The 25,193-nt window shown below is 52.3% G+C and overlaps 3 protein-coding genes across 3 annotated transcripts; all 3 read right to left on the bottom strand.

Annotated features, from left to right (window-relative positions):
• Positions 1 to 4,785: 4,785 nt before the first annotated feature.
• VOLCADRAFT_77052 (uncharacterized protein) lies at positions 4,786 to 12,397 on the bottom strand. Its single transcript, XM_002956228.1, has 14 exons — positions 12,120 to 12,397; positions 11,764 to 11,889; positions 11,350 to 11,457; positions 10,506 to 10,621; positions 10,095 to 10,187; positions 9,744 to 9,834; positions 9,254 to 9,315; positions 8,653 to 8,803; positions 8,179 to 8,327; positions 7,293 to 7,378; positions 6,803 to 6,858; positions 6,050 to 6,132; positions 5,504 to 5,684; positions 4,786 to 4,852 (listed from the first exon to the last, which is right to left on the bottom strand). Exons 1-14 carry the CDS (start codon positions 12,270 to 12,272, stop codon positions 4,802 to 4,804), a joined length of 1,506 nt encoding a protein of 501 aa, XP_002956274.1. The 5' UTR covers positions 12,273 to 12,397; the 3' UTR covers positions 4,786 to 4,801.
• Positions 12,398 to 14,602: 2,205 nt separating this feature from the next.
• VOLCADRAFT_107162 (uncharacterized protein) lies at positions 14,603 to 19,620 on the bottom strand. Its single transcript, XM_002956227.1, has 8 exons — positions 19,020 to 19,620; positions 18,785 to 18,871; positions 18,544 to 18,626; positions 17,662 to 17,765; positions 16,579 to 16,689; positions 16,257 to 16,358; positions 15,764 to 15,868; positions 14,603 to 15,625 (listed from the first exon to the last, which is right to left on the bottom strand). Exons 1-8 carry the CDS (start codon positions 19,106 to 19,108, stop codon positions 15,374 to 15,376), a joined length of 933 nt encoding a protein of 310 aa, XP_002956273.1. The 5' UTR covers positions 19,109 to 19,620; the 3' UTR covers positions 14,603 to 15,373.
• Positions 19,621 to 21,092: 1,472 nt separating this feature from the next.
• VOLCADRAFT_97277 (uncharacterized protein) lies at positions 21,093 to 23,630 on the bottom strand (the record flags this gene model as incomplete). The annotated part of the gene is made up of 4 exons (XM_002956226.1): positions 21,093 to 21,335; positions 21,794 to 22,153; positions 22,464 to 22,516; positions 23,618 to 23,630. 4 exons carry the CDS (start codon positions 23,628 to 23,630, stop codon positions 21,093 to 21,095), a joined length of 669 nt encoding a protein of 222 aa, XP_002956272.1.
• Between the last annotated feature and the right edge of the window lie 1,563 nt (positions 23,631 to 25,193).

Genomic DNA, 25,193 nt, shown 5'->3' with positions numbered 1-25,193 from the left:
TATCAGTTCGTTGGAGGTTTATGCTGCTGTGGCGCTAGTCGTACAGCGCGTCGTGGTACAAGTACGCGGCGAGTTGCAGCAGCTCAATCCACGGTCTGTTAACCGGACGGATTCCGCCCAACTAACAAGACAGTTATTCTAGTTAGTTAGAATGAACGAATACAAGACCGATGGCCCCATCAATCAACTAAACACCAAAAGCTTCTCAAAACGGATCATCTATGTAGTTGTGTAATATTTATGTACGACATGCGCGCAATTTAAGAGCAGGGGTAAAATCCCATACCAACTCCTATCCCCAACAGGCGGTCTTTCGTACCAGTACGTCGCGTTCCCAAGGCACTTTGATGCCGTACAGTTCTCTTGCGGACATGATGTCGTTGCCGTACTTCCGTTGTACAGGTGCAATGAAAGGTTAGCGCTGATGAATCCTTGCTGCGCAGGCGGGGTTGGGTTGGGTTGGGTTTAGGGAATGGTTTAGGTGCCGGAAGGTTAACTTGAACGGAGGTCAAATCGTAGACCACCTTTTGGACGAGCAGATCTCGCCAGTTCGCAAACCCTGGTATTATGAACTGGACTACCCGGAAGAGCGCTAGCTGCGGGTAAGCTGCGGTGCCATCCTTGCCGGTGAATCGAATGCGGCAGCGATGTCGCGCCAGCCAAAGAAGTGTATGAAACGGGTATAAACGCACGCACACCAAGCCTGATACAGTGACTCACACATCCAGACTGCGGCGGTACGCACACTCACACATCCACACACGCACGCACACACGCATGCACGTATGTACGCACGTACGCACACATGCACACATGCACATACACACATGCGCGCACACGCATGCACGCACCTGACAACTGACAATGAAAAGTCCAACCTCGGTTGCGAAGAGAGGAGTGCTGAAGTTGACCAGCACGGTGCCCGTTGAGGCTCTGTTTATGGAGTACCTGCAGGGTACGCGTACGGCATGGTTTGCAGCAAGTCATGGATACAGCAAGCCGCGAAAGCAGAGTGGGGTTTCTAGGTGCTCGTCATCAGTTTGGAAAATTCAAAAACTCGGAAAGATAGGCAAGGGGCTACTTAGGGGGTTTTACCACCAACAACATTGACATTGCCCCTCTGGAACGTAAGAAAAACATGTTCGTATCCGCTAAGCCCTTCAGTCGTTCCGTCGATCTGAATTAATTCAGGTACCAGATACCACGCTGCGCAAAACAAAGCACCCGCTGACGCAAGCGACGGCGTGCAAACATCATGTTGTGGATCCGACATGTAACCGTTTCGCAGCCAGTACCTGCTTCATTGACGATGTACTCACAGTGTTGTAGCTTGAGATGTGGCATCTTGAGCTCCCCCAGGGATGCAGGCGGCGCCTTCCGTGTAATATGGGGAGCCCGAGAGGTCGCCTTTGAGAGATGTGGCGGTATATGTACTGGACTTGGCGAAGACAGTTATTGGAGGCGATGTGCAGATATAGGTTTGTACACCAGGACCAATCCAAACCCCATCAACACAGCTCTGTCCATTAGCGGGAAGTAGGACCTCAAGCGCAAACACGGCTAGTAGAACAGCGACATTTCTGACCGAGATGGCGCTGAGGAACATCTTGTTGACACCGAAGCTATAAGTACCTTAAATTAATAAGACTCATGTTCCTCGCGCGCTCTATCTGTACTCGCGGCGATTTTCATCAAACGTGGGCCAGGAGCCAGGACCGCATCTGAAAAAGATATCCTAGCTTTTCATTTTATATTAGTAAAATATATGTACTGAAATATTAAGCTTGCCTATCTAGCCAGAATTCTAGCGTTTTGCACCGCAGCAGTACATGCGTACGCCACCATGCGCCATGCATTGTGGTAACGCGAGCTCTCAAATGCCTAGAAATTTAACCGTAGCATCTTAGCATCACAGCCTTAAAGTTTGCCTGTGCAAATGTATGCACAGAAGGTCGCAGCTAGGAGTTGTGAATGCGAATACTGGCGAATCCGCCCGCCATACCCGATGTGAAAACTCCTGCATACGTGGAGCGGTTGTTGACCGTTAGAAAAGTAACTATTGACAAAATGAGGCCATGTGCAGTTTAAAGCCGCTGCACCAAACATTTACGAGCGTGAGGTCATGTCTGACAGCTGTCTGGGCGTCCAATTCCACGTATCAATGTCTGCCATACACAACATGGCAGTGAAAGTGGCTCAGGGACTTTCTGCGCTGTACAAGTTAGTTCAAATGAGCATATAACTCTATACAATTTTACTTGTGTCTCCTGGGAGACTGAAGTTTTAACTGTACTATAAACAATGACTAAATAATGCTATATGTACTGCCATTTACCCATTAAATCGCTCTGTGCATTACTACAATAAAAAAACTGGTTCCGATGATTCTGTTTCCTGATAATGATTCTTCAGGTAGGTACTAAACTTCAAAAGTTCACCATTTGGCAGGCCTTCAAGGCATCCATATTCGGCAAACATAAACATTCTATCCCAATTGAATTTTAACCACAAGCGCATAATTTATGCAGCTTAGTTGTTAAGGAAACACTGGGTCGTAAGTGGCTGGTGGGCTCTGGTCGCGTCAGCATGGCCCCCCACCTCCCGAAGTGCCCATGCCCCGGCGTGGAAGTTTGCTAACGGACTACGGCGAGGTGACCAAGTGTAGAAATGACATGAAGGCATCTGAACTTTCCTTTACTCTTCTATTATAAGAGATTGAGAAGCTAGAAGTTTAACCTTAGTACCTTAGTAGCTGCATGTCTCTGCGTTCTCCCGCAGGATGGAGCGGTCAACAGATATCTAGCCCGCCCGTCTTCATCGGTGCTGTCATGGCTACCTGAATCGCTGTTATGTCCATCAATAAGCTTTTATTTTTTGTCAATATTTATAGCAGCCAACGCATGCCATAGAGTACTCTGCTAAATAAGCTAAAATAAGCGGACATCTTGAGATTTTCCCCAAAATTCCAAAGCCGCCGCGACAATAAAGTATTACCCGATGACCGTAATACATTTTCTTGTCTTGAAAAAATGATGATCGCCTATTTCGGCGTTTTGCAGCGGCACTTTGTTTTGCAGCTTGTACGGCCCAGCAGAGCCAAAGAGACATATGAGTCACTGGAACAACGCCGCTTCCGCCGCCGTCCCCGTCCCCGTCATCGATGCAAGATATGGAATCAGCTGGGGACGCGTGAAACCTCCGTCGTCGCATGCACGGAGGCGCCAGCAACATCGTATCCTGTGCAGCTACAGCCGCCAACACCGCCACAGGTCGATTAACGAACATCTACGGGTTAACCGGGTCGATGTTACCTGTTAACAACAACGATCGAGCAGTGGTGGTGATTCAGTATGAACCTTCTGGAAAACCTTGCCACCTGCTTCGTAAAGTGGAGTGGATTGGAGCAAACTTGCTTCGTCCGTATTTTGCGTTTCATGAGACTATTTTTTAGCTTCATGTAACAGGGGCTAATCGACGGTAAAATCTTGCAACCGCGTTGTGGTGTTGAGGGTTCGTTGCACGGTCCAATCCGAATGGATATATATATTACATCCCAATACAGATATATCCCAATACGTCATCTCAGCGTATCTCTCTCCTCTTGTCCAGTACTCGTCCTTAGGCGCACACGTAGGCGCAACAAAATAGGGATGTGGCATGGAGGACTGTCAGCTTGTTTGAACCTATGAAAAGGGCGCCTTCTCTTGCCACAACTACAGGCCTGCTCATTGGAACCTGGTGGCTGAGCTGAGCGGATTCCAACGCACTTTGGTTTGCTTGTACATGCTGATGATGGCCATAGGAATCCGTGCCCGTACCCCCCCACGCTAGCGGGACAACAATCGGCATGTACCCTACTAGCAAATCGATCATCGTGGAACAGTTCTGGTCGGCATCCACAACGACACCTCCAAGTAGACGGCTTAATAGAAAGGTGTCAATAGCAATTTGCAGATTGGTTTCGACCCCGATCAATTATGACGATAAACGCAGAAACGCAGGCTGGCAAGCAGGCATACGGGCAGACATTCGGACAAGCAGAAGGCGACCAAGCGTGAGCTCCCATCCTCTCCTTCGGTTTGGCCCTTATGAGTCTGGATGTATGTATATGTATGTGTGTATGTCTGCGCATGCTTGTATGCATGTGAGTATGTATGTATGTGTATGCGCATGTTACACTTCGATGCACGTTCTTCTGCGCCACCAAGCTGCCTTTCGGGCAACTCACATGGCACCCAACAATTTTCGCCTCCACCCTCAACCCCACAGCACTAAGCCCAGGTCAAAACCCAACCACGCGCACGTGCCGAAACACGCGTGAGTGCCGCACAAACTTCCGCCCTAACCTGTCACCACCGCACGGCCCCTGTCCCAAGCCCGCCGCTGCATGTACGGCACAATCGGAGCATCCAAGCAAAGGGCGATCTGCTCGCGTCCTCATGCCCCATTTTACCCCACGACACAAAACAAAACCCCGCGTTCACCTCCTTCCTTCCCGTTATTTCTTTCTTTCTTTCCCTCCAAACATAATCATTTCCCCCAACCAAATGGTGTCAGCGTTGTGGCAGAACTTGAAGGGTCGAGTACTCGATTACATATTCCAGGTAACCGAAAGAGTGGCGCGGAGGTCTTGACGTGTCCATGTATGATGCCGCCGTGTAGTCGCGGCCCGGCTGGCTTTCGCAGCTCACCCCGACGACAAACAGACGCCGCCGAGTGCCGGCGACATCAGCGTCTCACGCCACGAAAAGGCCTCAATCGCGGCCTCAATCGCAGCATCGGCCACGGCAGAGAGCGCACCTCACAGGCCGAGACGGCAGATCGGGTTCTTCTTGACCATTGCCAAGCTGACCTACACAGCGGTAATTGTGGCGGTAATTGAGAGTCAGCGACCAGCCGGATGTGAAGCCTCTCTCAAGAAAGAGGATTATATATTCTTACTTTATGTCGGCCGGAAAAAGGGAAATAGGACAAATTGGAATGGAGTGGATTCTAGATTGGAAAAAGCAGCATGTAGGGAACGAAAAAACAGTATGTGTCATGGGGGACTTTTGGGGGGAAGACGAACCGCGGACGAGTGCAGCTGATGGAGGAGTTGAGAGGGAGGAAGTCTGGGCAGGCGGCCAAATGAGACACCCATCGGCCCGCGGCCATTACTCGCGGTGCCCCTGTAGGGGGACAAGGACTGCGTGTAGAGATCACAAAACAGACACAGCTCTAAGGCTTTTCTATGCGACCTATTAGAAAGAAAAGGGTCGCTTACACAGGAACCTGAGTCTAAACTAATAATGTCTTTCGTAACACATCTTGGTTTTGTGTTTCCAGCGCTTTCCAGCGCTTTCCAGCCGCCGGCGTCATACGAGCACACCGCGCACACACCTAATGTGGAAACGTGTGGTTCCCGCGCACCCTCTTCTTTTCCCCCCGGTCCCTGCACTCCCTAATTCCCCCCCCCCCCCGCATCTCCCCGCTCTCCCCCCATCTTAATACCAGCCGCACCCACCTTGTGGCCAAACAGGTCACGGATGTTGTCAATGCCGTACAGAATCATGGTCGGTCGCTCCAGGGAGAGCCCCCACGCGATGACGTTGACGTCCTCCGGCAGACCCATGGGTCGCAACATCTCAGGTCGGAACATGCCGCTGTTGCCTACCTCCATCCACTTGCCCAGCTGCTCCGAGTAGCTGCCAATAGACATACGTAAAAAATACATACATACATACATACATACGTACACAGCTCAGCTCTCATTGACATACGCATCTTAACAGCGTATTAAATTGAAGCATTGCCGCAAACAAGAAGACGAAAGAGGAGTGAAACAGCAGACGATGCGGATAATGAGAAAAACGAGTAGGCGGCGCATTCATGGAGAACGAGACCCGGAAGGCCAAGATGCCAGATGTACAGGGAAAACCGAAAGCGTCTTTGATCCGTTGCGGTGCGGTGCGGTACGGATCCGAAGCGCCTGCCTGCCTTACGGGGGTTCAGCGTTTGATGTACCGTGAGCTCAACTGCTTGCCGTACCACGAGCGTACGACTTCCGTACCTGAAGATCTCCATGGACGGTTCCGTGTAGGGGTTAAAGGCGGGCTTGAAGCGGAGCTTCTTCAAGCCGAGGCGACTGAAGAACTGCTCAGCACGAGGTGGGTGCAGGGTGGGATGCAGAGCTGGTCTTAAGAGTGCGACACCCGGGACATGCGGTTCTCGCACACACACCAGGGTCGTTTGTTCGTCGGACGGCGGACGGCGTGCTTTCCCCTGGTCTACATTTTCCCCTGGTCTACATTTTCCCCTGGTCTACATTTTCCCCTGGTCTACATTAAAATTATACCTCCAAGCAGTGCGGCAATGGGGACTCCTCTAAAAGGAGAACTCTCGAGATGTACTAATTCTTCTCACGCTACTACGGCATAATCCGAGCGCCTGGTTCCACATCATTAAGAGTACCAGCACCAGCACCAGCACCAGCACCAGTACCAGCACCAGTACCAGTACCAGTACCAGTACCAGCGCCAGCACCAGCACCAGCACCAGCACCAGCACCAGTACCAGTACCAGTACCAGTACCAGGCGGGTAGGTAGGTAAATGCCCCCGGGCGAGGGTGCGTGTGGATCTGTACATGCATTGATGCGGTGGAGGGCACGTACGGCTCCCACAGACTCTAGTCCCTCTCTACACTGGTTCTATCAATCCCACAGCCAGGCGTGCAGGTATGTAGTTAAATGTAGTTAAATAGTTAGGTAGGTAAGTGCGGTTGGTGGTCATGTAGTTAGTTGAGTAGTTAGGTGGTTGGCTCGCCTGGTTGAGCACCCCGATCAGGTCGCCCAGCGTAAGGCCCCGGTCGCACACCAAACCTGTCCAATAGGGGAGAATGGGAGGTAGCTCCGGATTTGGAGGAGCGTGTGGGAGGGAAGGAGAGAAGAGGAGGAGGAGCGGGGCGCCACATATATGCGCGACATATGTGCTACTGGCGGCGAAAAGAAGCCAATTGCAATGCTGCAGTACCCTAAGTGGCAACGCTGCAGTACCCTCAAACCTATGCGGACAGAGGCATTAGATAAAAAGGAGCATTCTTAGCGGAACAGGCTAAAACAGATTAACAAACGATCCTCCTCATCAACACACACCTCAATGCCAGAAACCGCGATACCTCCCCCCCGCCCCAGCAAGTCCGTAATCGGCCCCAGCAAACCTGATCTCCAACTAACTGCCAGACCAGTTAATGAACAAACCGACAAACCGACAGACAAACTGACAAACAAACGAACAAACCAACAGACAGACTCACCTTCTACTTGGTGGAACTCCGCCAGATGCGTTCGGTCCACTTGCTCGTTGCGGAAAACCCGGTCGATGGAGAAATACTTGGCGGGTCTGAAGGATGGTGCGGGTGCGGGTGCGGGTGCGGGTTAGGGTTAGGGTGAGTATGAAATGAGCGGAGGGATGGGAGGGGCTCGTTCGCAAGAAGCGAAGGACGGAGGGAGGGGAGGCGTCGGCAGGCGGCCAGAAGAGAAAAGGCTTGGATTTACAGTCGGACACAGAAGCAGCAGCGAGTTGCTAAGGGGTGGGGGAGAACAGGGGAGACGTTGGTGAGGGAGTGTGTCCGCAAAAAGCGGACACCAAATTTGCATTCGAAGCTAGCACTACAGTTTGCCATTAGCAACAGTCAATTTCGCATTTTGTCTTTATATTTGCAGTCAGTAAGGAATGGCGGCCAGTAGGCAACCAAAAGAACACGTGCACGAGCAGTTACCAATTGCGCTATCGGGTCCTGTTATAATTAACAGGAACAACTCTAAACGTTTCGTAATGGATACGTACATATAACATTAAAATGTATGTATACATGTATATATGCCACGTTAAAGATTACCACCTTCTTCTCATATATGTGAAAAACGCGGTGATATTACATACATCTATATAATATATATGGGATATGTAAGTATGTATCTGTGTCATATCTATGCCTACAATTCATGTTGTGTGTATAAATTAAATTACAATAAAAAATATGGTAAAACTTTACAGCAAGCAAGAGCAGCAGTACCACTGGCAGAAAACAGTCAGCCGGTAGAAACCAATAGCTCCAACACCGGCCGCAGCACTACAGCCACAGCACTACAGCCGCAGCACTACAGCCACAGCACTACAGCCGCAGTACAACAACTTACTTGAATTCCCCCGGCTGATTGGCCAGTCGGTGCAGCATGCGAGATGAGACGGCCGTGGTGTGGGTCCGCAGCAGGTTCTTCTCACTTTCCGCCAGCTTCCAGCTGTAGCCGTACCCCGCGGAGCCGTACCCGCCCACCTCGTGAACCGACTGGGGTGGACAGACATACGTGTCTGACATAAGTAAACGGATGGGATGTGCGAGCCTAGCCGAGAGCGTGTTCGGGGGAAGTTGGTGAGGAAGGTAACCTAGCAAGCACCCTTTCGACACTTAGCCTCAGTGTAAGAGGGAACTGAGTACTCTTTGCCTGGTGTCACACTTAGCCTCAGCCTCAGCCTCAGCAGCCGCCTCGCGCGCCTTTTTTCGCTCTACCTTTCCAGCTCCCCCCGAGCATACATACATACATACATACATACATACATACATACATACATACATACATACATGCACACATGCACACATACATACAGCCTACCTTGACCCGTTGCAGGTAGTCGGGATCCACCCCCCGAGCCGATGGGGTGGTGGCGGGCTTGTTCAGGAAGAACGTATCGTGGGCATCTCGGGCGGGGTGCTGCTGCGGCTGGAACAACGCGTCGAAGTTCCAGAAGGACGACTCCACGTACCTGGACGGGCGGACAGCGTTGTACGGCGTTGTGTTGTACGGCGTTGCGTTCTGTTATGTTGTGCGATGTTGCACATCGTGTTGTTGCGTTGCCTTTTATTATGTACGATGTTGTGTTGTGTTGTATTGTGGAGAGCGGCATGGTAAAGGCCGGCAACAGCAAGGAGAGGTGCGTGTGTAGAAGGAAAGAAAAGAGTTGCGCAGACACACCCGTGTGTATGTGTGTATGTATGTGTGTAGAGACGAAAGGAAACGCAACGCAGGGAAAGTATAAACTACGGCGAATACACAATATGGTACGTTCTACACACCAAACGGACATACAGACATACAAACAGACACAAGCATGAACGCTATTCACGGCGGTTCAGCTCTCTAAGCACACACACACACACACAAACAGACAGACAAACATACAAACTTCCCCCTCCACACACACACGATGACGCACTGGTTTGTGGGCATCTCCTCGAAGCCCATCTGGGTGAAGATCTTCCGGAACTGGCTGCGCACCTACATGTATGCGTACAGCAACGCAGTGGAACAGGAAATATACATACATGCATACATACGTACATACGTACATACATATATTACAACAACGCAGCACAGCAGTAGGAACATTACAAATGTGTACGACGACCCAGCGGCAGAAATGTGCGGTGTGGACAACGCTGCAGAAGGAAGGAACACATGCAAAGCGGGAAAAGGCAGTAGCAGGCAGTAGCCAGGGAAGGCAGGTTTGCAAGCCGAGAAACACACGCAACAGATATCCCCTGTATGACCCACACGGTCCCCACCCACAGCCCTTCACCCTCAATCACACACCCTCCACCTTCCCGTTGGAAAGTCGTCAACAGTCCCTCGCAACGCTGGCTTTTGTTTGTCTATCTGTCTGTTTGTCTGTCTGTTTGTTTGTTTATATTCCCCAAACCCAACACCTTGAGCAGCGGGTGGAGCTGCCCTCCGGCCGGTGGGGCCCCCAGGGCGTTGAAGTTGTATTCCTTGAACTCCAAATTCCGCCAGGCGTTCCTGGGGTTGGGCGGTTATGAGGGTTGGGGAGTGAGCCGGGTGAAATTGGGGGGTGGGAGTTGGAAGTTGGAAGTTGGGAGTTGAGTTGATGCTCAGGTCAGGTAAGCCAGAGGCACATTTTTGGGAAGACAGCGGGACGCATCCCCAGGAGGCATCAAGGTACACTCCGCACACAGAGGCACATGCAATGACGTGTCCGTATTTTTTATTTTCATGCAGTCGTACACCCGTACGATCGTACACCTTACCACCGTACTTACTTGGCGAGCATCTCAAACGTCAGGTCCGTGGCGGGCTTCTTCCGCTCCAATGCAAACTTGGGACCCTTCGTCAGCTTGTACGTCTTCCACTGCCTGCCGTACACAAGATACCAACCGTAAATTAGTTGTTGGCTTATGATGAGATCCTAGAATAGTTCCCTAGTTCCGGTCTCTATTATCATCCGACATGACGTACGCCACTACTCATCAAACAATAAACCCTAAGAATCACTAAGATAAAAAAAGATTAATCACCGCAGCATTGCAACACGCAAAACAAAATGAGAATATAAACACCGGACAGCGTTGCCAACCTCTGCCTTCCCTTTTTGCGTCGGGCCACTACTATATATACTACTGCTACAGCTACTGTCAATGCGGCCACTGCTGCTACTGCGACCCCAGTCTCACTCTGGCCTGATGAGCTTGCGCTTCTTCGCCAGGTTGTCCGCCTCCGTCTTGGGAATTTCCCGACCGCTCGCCACGTCAGCCAACAGCTGCTGGGTGCGGTCCTCAATGGAGTCGACCTGCAAGGGGGGGGGTGGAGCAGCGGGGTCGGGGGGGTCGGGGGGGGGGAAAGACGAACCACGTGGACGAGTGAAGCTGCTGCCAGGGCAAGAGTACCAGACGTAGAACTGACCAAAAGGCGGCGACCTCGGGATGACGTAGTGAAGAAGATGTCGGCAACCTACCTACCTAGCCGCCAAGACTAAAATAAGCGCGGAAGAAAAGCAGTGAAGCCAAGCCGTAAAGAAGTAAAGGTAGGTGTTGGGGGAGGAGGCGGAGTGTCGTATCGTGAGGGGAGCGTGTATCCCCATCACGGCGGGATCTGGATCCACCAATCGCTACTTTTCTGAAGTCGTGGTATAACACGGAAAGGGAGCGGGCACATTATATATTATTATATATTATATGCATATGTATCTATATATACATATATACATATGTAAAAGTCAAGGGAAGGAAAAGTTCTTAAAAGGGAGAAGGGGCGTGAGAGGGGATGAGGAAGGAAAGGCCATGTGAAGCAAGTGGCACGAGGGGCTCTGTACGTCGGGATAGAGTTGATTATTTGTCGATTGCGTCATGACACAATGATGGTCATAATATGATTTCTGAGAGGCACCACCGCGGCCCAAACATACACACATACATACACACGCTCAACCCTCTTCCGCACCACCTGACCTCTCCTCCCCTCCAGCATCCAACCCCCGGGACGCCTTCCCTCCTTGTCTAAATCCTCCCCCGAACGCACTTTCCGTACGACCCGGGGCTCCCCCGAACCGCTCTTATCCAAGGCCAACCAGCGCTGCTGCATGGCCTGCTTGAAGCCCACATCTCCAGCCTCGCCAGGGACCTTGGCCTGGAAGAGGGTGCGTGTGCGTTTGCGTGGTGTGTATGTGTGTGCGTGTTTCCGGGACGGCGGGGAGTAGGGAAGTCGCAGGGGGAAGAGGAGGGGGCGCCCAGTAAAGAAAAGGTAAAGGAAGGTGACGGGTCAACGTGGCGGCCTCTTACCCGATTTCCCTCCTCCTCCTCCTTTTTCTCTCCCTCCCTATCCCCTCTCGCCACCCCTCCCCACTCACCCCTGGCAAGCCCTTCCCCCTTTCCATTCCGCTTTCGTCCTCTCAACCCTCCTGTCCGATCCCCCTCTCTCGCCCTCTCATCGCACCTTAAGGTCGGTCATGGCGATCCCCTCCCCAGCGGGAACCGAATTGAACACCTGGGCCTCGGGGGAACCAGCCGTCAGGTAGCCCTGGGCCTCCTCGGTCAGCACGTAGCGGAAGTGGTCAATGTCCTGGGAATAAAGGAAAGCAAGTCAGAGTTACATGGTGAGCGGCTCTGGGGATGCAGGATGGATGACTTCTTGGTTCCGAAAGCATGCGTTAGCAGGAAGGCTTTCAGTTGCGTTATGCCCGGGGTAATGGATGGATTGGGTGAAGGATGGAATCACGTCCACAGCACTCGTCCACAGCAAAGCAGCAAAATCCCTAAAATGTAACGGAGTTGGGAATTGCAAGCACGCACCTCAGCCAAAACCATCTCCGATGCCTGTAAGCTCCGTATTGTGCCCACAAGCACGATGTGCTCCACGCCCAGGTTTTTGGCCAGCTCGCCCGAATCAGCAATCACTTCTTGGACATTAAGCGCCTGCAGGAGACTACTCTCCAAATCCGCCATGTTCGCAGCTGTCTAATTCAGAAATGCAATTATGTATCGACCCTACGGGCGGTGGCCTGTGCGGCTTTGGAACGACCGCCGCCCAGCGCTTTTGCTAAGTGTTCGTGCGATAATGGATCTGCCCACTCTGTACTTACAAACAAAATGCTTTTGAGCAGGATAAGGTTTTGTAACGGCGTACAAGAACTAGTCATCCGTCCGTGATTCGCCCGAGACACCGTACTTGAAGAGCTTTTTGAGCGAGAATGCATTCCCTGAATTGATAGAGTAATTAAGGTTATGATTAGCTGCCTACTTAGGGAGCCAATCCGCCTTGGTCCGAGCCGACAGCTCGACAGCTCGACAGCTTGCAAACCTGGTCGCTCGCTGCCAAAGCGAAAATTGCAGGGCATCCAACTAACCGGTTAAACAGTTCGCAACCGCAATATGCAGCAGCTTTCAAGGCACAGACGGGGAGCAACGACTCGGCCAGCGGCCTGTCCCGCAGCTTTCACGAACCAGCCTCGGGTCGTCACGCATCTCGCAAACCCGCATGCGTTCAACAATGAGGAACCGATGCTCATTCTGTCCAGCGGGACGGCATTGCAACCGTGCATCAGCCGGCTTCAGCGACCGCTTTCAGTAGTAATTGCGGCAGGCCGGCAGGCCTGCTAAAGGCGCTGGCGGCGGAAAAGGCTTTGGCGCCTCCAACGCCCCCAGTGTTTCCAAATCAGGCGTTTCTCAGACCTGTGCTTGTGGTTCCAAAGTGGTGTACTGAGTAAGTACGGCAGGGTTTTGGTCGCCGTACAATTCAAACTTCGGTATTCTTATACGATAACCTCAGTCAAATCCCAGCATGCTTGTCTCCCAAAATCCGCCAACACTCTTACAACCTTACTATAACCAAACCATCGTGAACAGTAAACTCGTAATATATTTCCTTCCCGTAAAGTACGTACGGCGTTGCTGAGTTTCCATGTCCTTCGGCCTCTCAAGACCGGTCCAACGCCAGCCACATTGTACGGCGGATGGTGTTTATTCATTACACCTCCCTCCCCCGGCCCTATCCTCCATTCATCTCCGAAACCACTCATCTCGTACCGTTCTGTACAGCAATGCTGTGAGCCATACCACCTGGGAGTCGCCACCCCGCCGGATGTGGAGACCGCTTTGAGGGCCCGGTTCTGCGCCTTCGTGAAGGGCAGGGGTGTGTGTGTGCATGTCTGTCTGTCTGTTCGCGTGTTACATGTTCGCCCTTAAATACATGTGCAATATGTATATGTGTAAGAAGGGGAACACTTCTTCCCCTAAAGGGGACGGAGTCCCCCCCATCTCGTGACCGGGCATGCGTAATACACACACGATATTGAGGCGCAAACACACGACGCACACCTCCACCCGTACTCTGTTGCCGTAACCCCGCGCATACATGTACGGATGCCCGTGTACAGGGCGCCGTACCTCGTGAGCACCTTCCACCCGTCGTACCATTCGTTCAAGTATGAGGGGTCGGCTCCTGGGGGCTCGCTCGTCCAGTTGCGACGAGACGTGGAGGCAGCAACCAAGGGGGCGCTTCTCCTACTCAAACCTTAAAGTGCGGTTGCCTCGTGTGGCGAACAATCCGAACCACATCTTTTGGGCCAAATATTTCATCTAAGCGGTTATTTGTTTGGCGGTTACTGGTGTGGGGAAATCCCGATGCTCGTCCACATAACTGCCGATGCCCTTGGCGTTCTCACCCGTACGCCCTTAGGGTTAGGCTCATCCGAAGTTTACCTGTCTGTCTCAAAAAAAGATCGCGCCCTTCATTTCTCTTATTCGCTGTATCCCGGCCTTGCCGTACGTTGTCGTACACTGCTACACGCAGATCCTGGAGTTACGGCCAGGATCACATGCAGGCGGGGCCTTTATAACGTTTTGCTACAACTCGGTCAACAAAGTCAACCCCGAGAAAAATGTTGACGGCTCGATCAGGTGGGTGATCGAATGCTTGTCTATGTGCCTGCTTAAGTATAATGTATTACCAAAGCGTAATTAAACCAGGATTGGGCAGTCCGGCTATCTTTGAAACTGTTGGCGTTCACGTTCGAATCCGACCGGAATCCGTTTTCCTCTTCTTGTTTTCTGGGACAGTGCTTTCGGGGCAGCCGGACAGCCGTCACTGGCGGCGGCGGCGCCGCTGGTGAAGGCGGCGGCGGCGACGGCACTTGGTTGTTTGCGAATGATGAGCTGATTGACTACCCCACGTGGATGGAGGAAGCCAAGCAGGCGGAGCTAAGGGCAAAGGGACAACTGCTCCAGGCCCGGATCGTACCGGCGACGGCATCTACATGATGCCGCGGCCAGAGGGACAATCTAGCGCAGTTTTCAGGGGTTTAGCATTTGGTTTGTGTGTTGTATGGTTTCAGAGCGGACATGTTTGATAGACACAAGGAACCACTTGAATGTTGCCTTCACAACCAATTGCCTTAGCGGCACACGGCCTGGCCAAGACCACTACGACCAGGTCAACACATTCACGTACAGAAAGAACGAAGCTATGGCGACGTATGCAGACACATGCGTACTTAGCTTTACCGTGGGTGGTATGACTATGGCTGGGTAGAGAAGACGAACGGAGAAGCAAGGGCAGAGGAAGGAACAGCAACAACAACAAAGACCTCTTCTGCTCGCTTTCCCGACCTTTCTACCTTTCCCCAAACATCAAGTGACTACCACCACATACCACCACATACCACACACCAACACCACACACATTTCACCGCCATTTTTCCTCCTAAGTCTGCTTCCCCGTCCGTCACCCTCTGTGACCTCCCCGCGTCCTCAACCTCGCGCTCACTTCTCCTCCCCTGGCCTTCAACACCTCAGACAGTGTAGTCCTATTTAGGCGACTAGCTAGATGTCCCATTCAGGAAATAAATCGCCGTCCTTCCTCTTCATTTATCACCAAGGGGAACCCAAAGGGGATGGGGACAGAGAACAAGGAAATGTGAGATTTTTCGCTTCCCACTTTTAAATTCGCCCCTTTAGGAGGCGCGTGGCCAATAACCTTCGCGCTTAGCCAGGTGGTCTTTGAGGAGGTCAAGAGGAGGAGGTCTTCTTGAGCTAAAGAAGGTCACCCCCTAGCTTCCTGCCGCTGCTGCTTCTTTAGCCGCCTCCCTTGCCGCTTCCTTCTCTCGCGCCTCCTTGGCCTCCTTCTTCTTAGCACCCCCCGCGGAAGGGGGCTTCCGTGTTGCCAGCGTTTCCTCCAGCTCGGTGATCTTGGCGCGCATCTCCTCCTCCTTTGCGCGGTACTCGGCCGCGAGGATTTCCTTCTCCGCCTCCAGCCGTACGGCGACCAGCTGCGCGACGGCCTCGTCCAGAGTGGCGGGTTTCTGGGGACGGGGTGAGGTATGTATGTATGTATGTGTGTATGTAGGTAGGGAAGTCGTATACAGGTGTGTAAAGCACACATGTGTTACTGGGGCAGGGTGCCCTGCATGGCAAGACGGCCGATTGCGACCCTCACCCACCTTGGCAAGCTCGGCCTTCCGTGCCTCCTCCGCAAACCTCTTCGCCGCCTCCTCAGCCTGCCTCGCCTCCTCAGCCAGCCTCGCCGCCTCGGCCTCCTCAGCCGCCTGGGTGTGTGTAACAACCGAGGGACATCCGTGAAGGCGGTATTCGGGTAATGGTCGTTAAGGTGGTTAAGGTGATGATTCGAGGGATATTGTTAAGGAGGTGGCGGAAGGATAGCGATATGGTGCGAGAGTGGTCTTGGAAGGGGAGGAGTTCATAAGGTGTGTGTGTACGTGTGTATATATGTATGTGTGGGTGTACGTACATGTGTATGAGTATGAGCGAACATGTGCAAACTCCGGCTCCTCCCGCCTGTCATACAGCTTGTACATGTGCGTGTGTGCGTGTGTGTAGACAGGGTTAGCAGGTACCAGCCCACCCGGGCGCTCCACCCCACCTTCCTTTTGTTGTAGGCCCTCCCCTCCCCTCCCCCTCCCCCCGTCCGTATACCTTCTTCGTCCTCTCCGCCTCCAGCCTCCTCTTCTCATGCATTGCATCCCACTCCGCCTGGCTCATGGCCGCCTCAAAGGACGGCACACGCGCCGTCTCCACCTGGACAGTTTTCGGTTGGCGGGTTTCGGTTGGCTCGTTATATGCATCCATAGACACGTGAGATCTTTCCTCCGGTAGTCACATGATGAATTTCACTCTCCATTCCTGTCCGGTGCCAGAGGGTTATGCAGGGCGGACACTCGCCCCTCCCCCCCCTCTCCCCCGGAGGGCCCTCTTCCCTCCTCCTGGATGCCAGGCCCCCTCAGCCCCCCTCACCTACCTGCAGCTCCGCGGTGTATGAGATGTGGGCCTGCTCGGTGGAGAACACGTGCTGGTACAACCGGTAGTGCCTAAACAAGCCATGAGCCATGAAGCCGCCCACGGCGGCGACCTAATGGGGGAGGGTGTGGGGTCAGGAGGCAGGGGAAGGGGGGGAAAGGGTAATCATACACAAGGAAACCAGAAATGAACTGCCGGCGAGGGGAGGGGAGGAGGAAAGGGCAGAGAAGGTGTTTGAGGATGAGGGAGAGAGAGTGCAAGGGAGAAGGGAGAACGATAGTGAGGCAGTTATGGCCACGCGGTCATGTGAACAAAGCCAAGTGCTCGTTTCTGTTTGGGCTAGGTAGGAGGAGGAGGGGGGACCTTGAGGGGCTGCGGGTGTGCCCAGGGGATCCAGGGAAGGGCGAAAACAGTGCGGGGGAACAAGGGTGAGGAGTAGCAGGGCGTAGACAAAGACATGACCCACCTATCCGCCTGTTGTTGTATCACGTCTTATCGCAGGAAAAGAACCGATCGGCGGATGTCAATCCCGTGATACCCAGGATACTACACCGCCCGACCGGCCACTCGTCGATTCTCTCTCTCTCTCTCCTCTCCCGTCTAGAAAGCCATTTATCTCTCTCTCTTTCACACACACGTGCAAATGGTTACCTATCTGTCTATCTATCTATCTATCTATCTATCTAACATCTGACAGATATACATTGGGTCTGGTCTGGTCTGGTCGACACTTCTGTCTTATACAGTTTAAAGTCCTCAGTTCGGTTCCTGGGAAGATCCCCGGCAATGTCAGGAGCGTGAGATTATGGCTAGCTGATGAGATGTGGAGTTGAGCGCACAATTAATGGATGAGATTCGCACGCTAGATTGCTGAACCCTCTGTCTCTGCGGATGTTCGGGTGATTGGATGAGGGGGGATCCATGAAGGCAGGATCAACCGCCTAGGACTGCCAGTTGGGGTATGCCGTAGTACAGTGTGGTAATGGTGGATGTTGCTGTATGGTATGATGAATCGTAGAAATGACAATGTCTTCAAATGGCCCAGAAGCCTCCCACCCTGTAACAATTCAATTCAATACATTACCTGGTCGGGGCTAAAGTACGGCGTATCCGTCCCGGGGCGCGGCCGTACAAGCTGTAGCATAAGGCCCTTAAAGCACGCCTCGCATTCCTCGTACGGCGCTCCTCCTGCCAGGACACACACATGGGAGGTCGGCGACCGCCGAGGCACACGTGTATTAACCCAGGTGGCATAAACGGGGGAGGAAGAGAAGGAGAAGGAGCGGGAATAGACGAACCACGAGCGAGTGAAGGTGATGCCAAGGAAAGACTGCTGCGATAGCTGTAAAAAAACTTAATTAACCAGTCGGAGAAGGAGGTGGAGGTGGATTGTATGCCAAAGACAAGAAGATGACTCCAAAGCAGACGAGTTCAAAGCTGGCGGGGAACCTGAACACGGCGGTTAGGATGAGGATGAGTCAAAAAGTGCTATCCACGTATAGACATGATATGTAGACGCAAACGCGTGTGCGGCTCTAAGATGCGCGAGTACGGATAGTACGGCAGGCGGGGACAAATCAGTAACCGAGGTGCGGAAGGTGCGGGCAGCGCCTCCTGAAGCAACCCTGGAAGGGGTGGGAGGAGGCTGCTCAGTTTGGAGGTTTTCAGCAGCAGAAGGTTTCTGTAAAGGGGCGTTCTAAAAGGTCAGTGCCGTACTAGCGCGGCCTAGGTACTGTTAGAGCTGTTGTTCCGAGATTCTCTTCCCAATAAACACAACTGACCTTAGAGGAGCATTGTAATGGCATATTTTGTTCAAAACACATTTCATGATGTTTTTTTATAACCCAGCGTGCCATTAGCGAGATGGATATAGAACCCTGACTAATCTCTACATCGTCTCACCCTTGCGTTGGGGACGCACAATTACGGCCCACCGTACGTGTTGTACACCGAACCCATGTCGTACCTATACAGGTTTGTAGAACACGATGCGCTACATTGTACCAGCTTGCTTTACGTGTCGGACCGAAGCTCTGCTTGTGCGCGAAGCTGCGGAATGGGATGGTTTCGGAAGCAGCAAAAACTCTGTGGGCAAGAGGCTGCAACGTGTGTTAAGGAAAAGTGGTTTCGGAGGCAGCAGCAACGTGGCTTTGAAGCATGTGGAATATGGAAGAGAATGAGGGGGTCTGACGGGCTACCGTACTCACTCCAAGGAGTAGGTGGCATAGTCGAGCAGGATGGCCTCCCGCGCGTCAAAGCGATATTTGTGAAGCTTCAGGACCGACGCCAGATACCTGCGGTTTGGACGGGGAGGTATGCGCTAAGGGAGTTTGAAAGGGCCACGGATGGCCGCTCCATGCTTCCCCTGTCTGGTGTTTTGCGGAGCATGGCCAGAAGCTGTTCACGGCAGCCGTCCAGTTTTTCCAATTTCACAATGCTCACCCGGCAGCTGCATCTGGATCCTTTAGAAGGTCCAGGTATTCTTGTAGCTGTTCTTGCGTGAAGTGCACCCAAAGGTCTTGCTCGGTCATCCTCCTTGCCAATTACGCGGCGAGCCTTGACGCTTATAGTTAATTGTTAAACAATAGTACGGTCTTTAAGTTTCACTTAACTATCATAAGACCTTAAGCAATGCGGCGAAGAAAGAAATTCCTTCAACAACACGCGCTCCGATGCTTCATAACATCCCTACAGTTTAATGTTAATGAAAACTTCACGGTGTTGCAGGTGCAACTAATTGCCTGCCCTCCGTGGTTAACGCACGTCCTTGTAGGACAGATTATCGCCGACTGCTATACTGCAGTATGCAGCAATATTATTAAGGTTCCTATGTAAATATCGACAGGTGAATGTGTGCGTTTCTTTGTAGGGATGGTAATGGAAAACTTAAAAATGGACGACAGCCATTACTACTTCAAGAAAAGGTTAACCAACCAGAACCCACATCAATCCCTTAGCATTTCGGGGTAACTGTGTAGATATTTTTGGTTGATGATGAAAGTTGTATTACCGTAATGACAGGAAATGTTCGTGATTCTATTGTTCGAGACACCCTCAAAATTACACCCGAAAATATTGGTGAAACTTTTGAATTCGTAAGAAGCCAACGCAACCGAAGCAACGGTGCCTGCAATGTTCGTTAATGGGTCCGACTCAGAACGCCGATTGACGCAAAAGCTGGCCAATGCATGCACGGTTATTCTGCTCACCAGCAAACACCAGATTCCGTATAAAGTATCTCGTATAACTTGTCATTTACTAACGATCTTTGACGCATAGAATCCAACGGAATAAAGCGTGGCATTGTACGATTTGGCTTCGGAGCACACATATATTCGTAACGACCATCGCCTGGAACAGCTTGTAATTTATATGTGACATAATTTCGTGATGCCGTCACGAAATTAAAATCACGAACATTTCCTGTCACTACGGTATAGCGCTAAATCGCTGGACTGTTGGCAACGCCGCGGGTTGCTAACTGTACTACTGCTTATGGACATACAGTGAAGCCTTGAATCACTTTTGTGGATACCTGGGTGAATACTGCTTGCGACAAAGGTTCACCGGCAGCTGGTGTTGCACTTCACAGCGACGATACTCCCAGTCCGCGTGCAATAGGGTATGTTGTAAACTCTTGAGCTGCTCTGTGCCATACGCTATACAGCTACTCAGACTCGGAGGGTGGTCTGCACTTCTTTTACAAGCAAAACTACTAAGGGATCCAAACGCCGTGCCTCAATGTACGAAATGGGTGCCCAAAGCCTTTCAGTATAGGGGCCTGAGTGAAATAACGACTAACTCACAACAGGTTTACACCTACACCTTTAAGTTGCATCCATCCTACCAACTTTGCTTGTTGCTTGAGGGCCGATGTCGCCCGGCCCGTTGGCAGCGGTTTAGTGCTCTGAGTATACTCGTTTGCGGTGTGTTCGCTTCGTTTGGCGTGTAAGCGCAATCAATTCGTATCGGTGCTTCCTCCTAGCTATTCGAAAAACTGCTGTGGACACTTTCCATAAGCCCGCGAGAAAGGGGCAGGGGGGAGGTGTTGCAGTGTGTGGAAGACGAGGAGAGGGTGTCCATGCGTCACAGGCCCGTTGTGTGGTAACAGTATAAATGAAAGGCGGTTATCCTGTGTTGATAACTCGTACAGAACTCATGCATATCGTAGTTTGGCGGGATACCAGTACTGGTTCTGGAGTGGACTTCCAAGACTTTCTTTGTATTTATGGCAGGGTCTTGCCTTTGATCTTCACTCTAATCCCAGACCTATGTAACGTATATCGAGGTGATCCCTCTGTATCCGCTGCTTGGTTTAACATCCTGCCTTTGCATGTTGTGCACATGTACTAGTAGTGTGAGGAAAGAGAACTCAGCTCCTGAGCCGTAGGGCGCGGCCCAGAAAGACCCTCCCATATGAAGGATGCTATGAACTGGTTATGTAACACACACACACACGTCAGAGGTGATGCGACACGCTGACCCGTGTGTGTGTTTTCTGCCTAGTCCTGAACCTCATTTGGGTTTGTTGCCTCTCAAACTCTGAAGGACCCACCCCTGCAGTGGCCGCATGGACAGGCTGTAGTGCACTCCTGCCAGGCAGTGCGCCAAGCTGTAGTAGGCACCGTACTTGTAAAACAGGGCCAGGTGCAGGCGCCCCGAGTAGGCAGGGGCCTGCAGTCCCAGGGAAACGTTGTAATGGCGTGGGGTTAGAAAGGTGTACAGCAAGGGGGGAATTGCCCAGAAGATGTCAGAGGGCTGTTGGACGGTGAGCGGGAGGAAGGGAGGGTAAGGAAAGGGGTGCAGGCTGCAAGGGTGTTGCATGCAGGCTGTGGCTGTTGACAGAGGCCGGAGGTTTTAGGTTTTGTGGGTATGACGTCTCAAATAGGGTTTAGGTCTTTTCAAGGGCTTTATTACTTCAAGAGAACCAATCGGGGTGATTGTGTTGGGATGGCTTTGTGTTGATAATTGTGTATGGATAGCTTTACCGACTTGGCCTCAATTTAATCCCTCAATGGCTGCGACACTAATGCGAGACAAGCCCGTGTTATAAGAGCTCACTTTCATACTTTCGCATTTCGGACCAACACGACGGACCCACATCACCCACGAGCCCTGGACCCGCCTTAATCGCGGCCAGGACAGTACCAGCCACCGCCAGCTCCGAGACCATCATGCCGCCACAGCTGCCAAAGACACCCGCAGCCAACCCCGACCGCTTGGTGCTCGTCCTCCTCCTTCTCCTCCTCCGTCACCAGATCCAGCACCCACTCCTTGACGGGTTGCCGCCACCGCCGCCACGCTGCGGATGCTGTTGCCACTGAGCCAGGCCCCCTGCCGGCTTCCCGCCCTGAAACCTGGTGCAAGGCCTCCGCTGCCGCCACCGCCGCGTCCTCATCCAGATTTGACCCCCACGTTGTTTCTGTCGCGGCACTCACGGTGGCGGCGGCGGCACCTTCCGCCTCCACACCCTCCTCCTCCTCTGCAGTGCTGTCCAGCCATCCCGCCAGCCCATCGGCCACATAAGTGTGAGAGGGATCAGCTCCCCTGGCATCTCCCAAATGAGTACTCTTTGCCTGGTGTTACATTGGTGCGAATTGCTAGGAGGTGGGAACTCCCCGGATCGAATCCGGTTACGAACATATTGCACATCGGGCATGTTGAAGCATACTCTTACCCCTAAGGTGGATGCCCGGGCGTGCAAAAGAAGTCTACCAGCTGAGTATAAACAAAGTCCTCCATCTCGGACGGAGACTGACGAAAAGTCACAATAACAAATTCACAATCCTACGGGATCTCAAACAACCAAAATCCTACGGGATATGCCTGGGGGTGCCCGAGGATGTTCACTCGAGGGGGGGAGGAATGTGAGAGGGATCAGCTCACCTGGCATCTCCCAACTGAGTACTCTTTGCCTGGTGTTACAATAAGGCCCCATACTGAGCAGCAGCGCTAGCAACAACCGGCAGCAAGGACCTGGCATGTGGCCACTACCTCCTCCATGCCGCAAGAGCATGAGCATGAGCAAGGGCTATGGGGAAAGTGTGAGTGGGTGGGCTATGAAAGCGGTACATGGTGGCTTATGAAACACAACACACTGTATCCTCTTATGAAACACAAAACACTGTATCCTCTCATAAGAGCCTTCAGAGTTTCAAGAACACCACCTGGTGTCCGGATCGGAAAGCCTCCTGTCTGACGTCCTTCCCTGGCTCCCCCTCCCATCTGACGTCCTTCCCTGGCTCCCCCTCCCGTCTGACGTCCTTCCCTGGCTCCCCCTCCCGTCTGACGTCCTTCCCTGGCTCCCCCTCCCGTCTGACGTCCTTCCCTGGCTCCCCCTCCCGTCTGACGTCCTTCCCTGGCTCCCCCTCCCATCTGACGTCCTTCCCTGGCTCCCCGGGGGTAACATGAGGTGTAATGCTGGCATGCAATTGCGGCCCTGGGCCGGGGCGGTATTGTACGATGGACTCCCGACAATCTCCCGCCGAGATTTACATCGATAAACGAGTGTGCCTCATCGGAATCGTTCCCACAACAACCCCCAGGAAGCGAATTGACCCTATCCTGTTACTACTGCCACAGCAGCTCACGTACGAGGTCTATTTGAGGCAAGTGCTATTTCATGCGCTGGAGGGCCTGTGGCGATCGTGACGGAGGTCCAGTGTGAGAACCCAAGCACTAAACACACGCAAGAGCATCGGGGGGTTGGGGCATAGTGAGATCACCTTAATACCTAGCTAACGAAGTTTCAGTGTAAATGACGGTTGAAAGTTCATCGAGTATGTAAGACCCAAGGGGACATATAACAGCTGGTGCTTGGGTTGGCGCCGTCACGTTGGATGTGCGAGTGTGCGAGTGAAGGTGTGATGGAGTGGAAAAGGGGAGGGGAGATGGGGAAACGTCCATGGGCCCTAGTCTCATGAAAGTGACACCGCACGCTATGTACACACAATGGCTGCGCCGTTAGTGGAATTCGACGGCTTAATATCATGTCGCCACCTAAGACGGCTCCCTGATAGCTTTCGCAGGAAAGGCCGCACCTCCCGGGCGCATCAACTCTGCAGGCCCCCGCCGCTGTTCCGGTTTCTCAACCTTCCTGTACCTTGTTTTCCGTCTGGAGGTCCGCACTAATGCTGTTTACAGATAAACGGACGTTATTGCGTAAATGTGTGTACTAATGCGTGTAGTACATTCGGTGGCTATGGCTTCACTACATACATTTCTTCCTCTCGAAGCTCTGGCAGCAGTGGCTTCGTGCGCTTGGACATGCAGATAAGCGTTTAAAGTCACAGGCTAGGCCTGAGACTGACTTCTTGTGTCACCGAGCTGGTGGTGATCACTAGTCGCAGGGATTGTAAGACACAGCTGGAATGAAGGCCGGTAAAACATGTTAAGATATAGGCGAGTGGAACTGTGTAGGTAAAGCCAACCTTAACCGTTACAGGTATCACAGAACAAGCTTTCAGTCAAAACATCATCTCCTTTATACCAAACATTCCATCTTATCTGTCGTACAGCCGTTAGTGTTCTGGCCGGAAGTCAACACTCCCCCTCGGACGGAACACTCGGGCTAATCCAACTCAACGAACACCCAGCCCTTCTCGAAACTGCACGAACTTCCCTTCCAGTAACGGCTTCGTGAGGATATCCGCTACCATGCTGGTAGTGGGACAATACTCAAACTTCACCTGCCCCATAGATACCCTCTCACGCACAAAATGATGGATCACATCGATGTGCTTCGCACGTTCCGAAACAATCGGATTCTTTATCAAACTTAATGCTCCCTGGTTGTCACCCCAGATACGCATCACATCGATCTCACACCCAAACTCGGGCAGAAGTTTCCTCAGCCAGAGCGCTTCGCGAGTAGCTAGGGACGCCGCCATATACTCCGCCTCCACAGTCGATGCTGCTACAGTCGGTTGCAACTGACTCTTCCAGCTGACGGCTCCACCGCCAAGGATAAAGGCATAACCAGTTGTCGAACGGCGGTTGTCTCGATCCACTGCCCAGTCCGCATCGGCATAACCCTCAATTGCCTTGCTGTCCCTGGCAAAACATAAACCGAAACTCGCAGTCCCCTTCAGATATCTCAGGATATCCTTAGCAGCCTCCCAGTGAGCCTTCGCCGGCTCAGACATATACCGCGCTAACTTAAACACAGCATGCGCGATATCAGGACGCGTGCACACTGCCAGATACATCAAACCACCAATTAACTCTCGGTAGCGCGTTGCATCCAACAATACCTGATCGATATCACTAGTACGGTTCAAAACTAGACTTGGCGTCATAGGAACCGACTTAGGAACTGCATCCTCCATCCCGAACTTGGCCAACAATTCGGCCGTATATCGCTGCTGCGAGATTTTGACCTCGCCTAGCTCCTTGCTCCGACTGATCTCCATACCCAAAAAGAACGACACCTCCCCCAAATCACGGAGGTCAAACTCAGCCTTCAACTCTTGCTTTATACGGGCTATTTCCTCGCTTTTGTTGCTCGCGACTAGCAAGTCGTCTACGTGAGCGTATAGCCACACAACAAATGCCTGCTCTTCCAGCATAAAGAAGCTGGGATCCGCATCAGAAACCTTAAAACCAATGGCCTCGAGC

The sequence above is a fragment of the Volvox carteri genome, assembly GCF_000143455.1.
Source record: "Volvox carteri f. nagariensis unplaced genomic scaffold VOLCAscaffold_59, whole genome shotgun sequence".
In the NCBI taxonomy this organism is placed as follows: domain Eukaryota; kingdom Viridiplantae; phylum Chlorophyta; class Chlorophyceae; order Chlamydomonadales; family Volvocaceae; genus Volvox; species Volvox carteri.
The sequence above is the reverse complement of the archived record's forward strand: the minus strand, read 5'-3'. Positions and strand labels throughout refer to the sequence as shown.

Excerpts from the sequence above, each read along its gene's own strand:
- VOLCADRAFT_77052 (XM_002956228.1), bottom strand. The coding sequence starts at position 12,272 with ATGGCGGATTTGGAGAGTAGTCTCCTGCAGGCGCTTAATGTCCAAGAA. Across the intron at positions 10,622-11,349 it reads AGCCCCGGGTCGTACGGAAA|GTCGACTCCATTGAGGACCG; the intron begins GTGCGTTCGGGG and ends CCCCCCTTGCAG. Across the intron at positions 10,188-10,505 it reads CGCAAGCTCATCAGGCCAGA|GCAGTGGAAGACGTACAAGC; the intron begins GTGAGACTGGGG and ends TGTGTACGGCAG.
- VOLCADRAFT_107162 (XM_002956227.1), bottom strand. The coding sequence starts at position 19,108 with ATGACCGAGCAAGACCTTTGGGTGCACTTCACGCAAGAACAGCTACAA. Across the intron at positions 16,690-17,661 it reads CGTACTTTAGCCCCGACCAG|GTCGCCGCCGTGGGCGGCTT; the intron begins GTAATGTATTGA and ends CTCCCCCATTAG. Across the intron at positions 15,626-15,763 it reads GGAAGGCCGAGCTTGCCAAG|AAACCCGCCACTCTGGACGA; the intron begins GTGGGTGAGGGT and ends CCCCGTCCCCAG.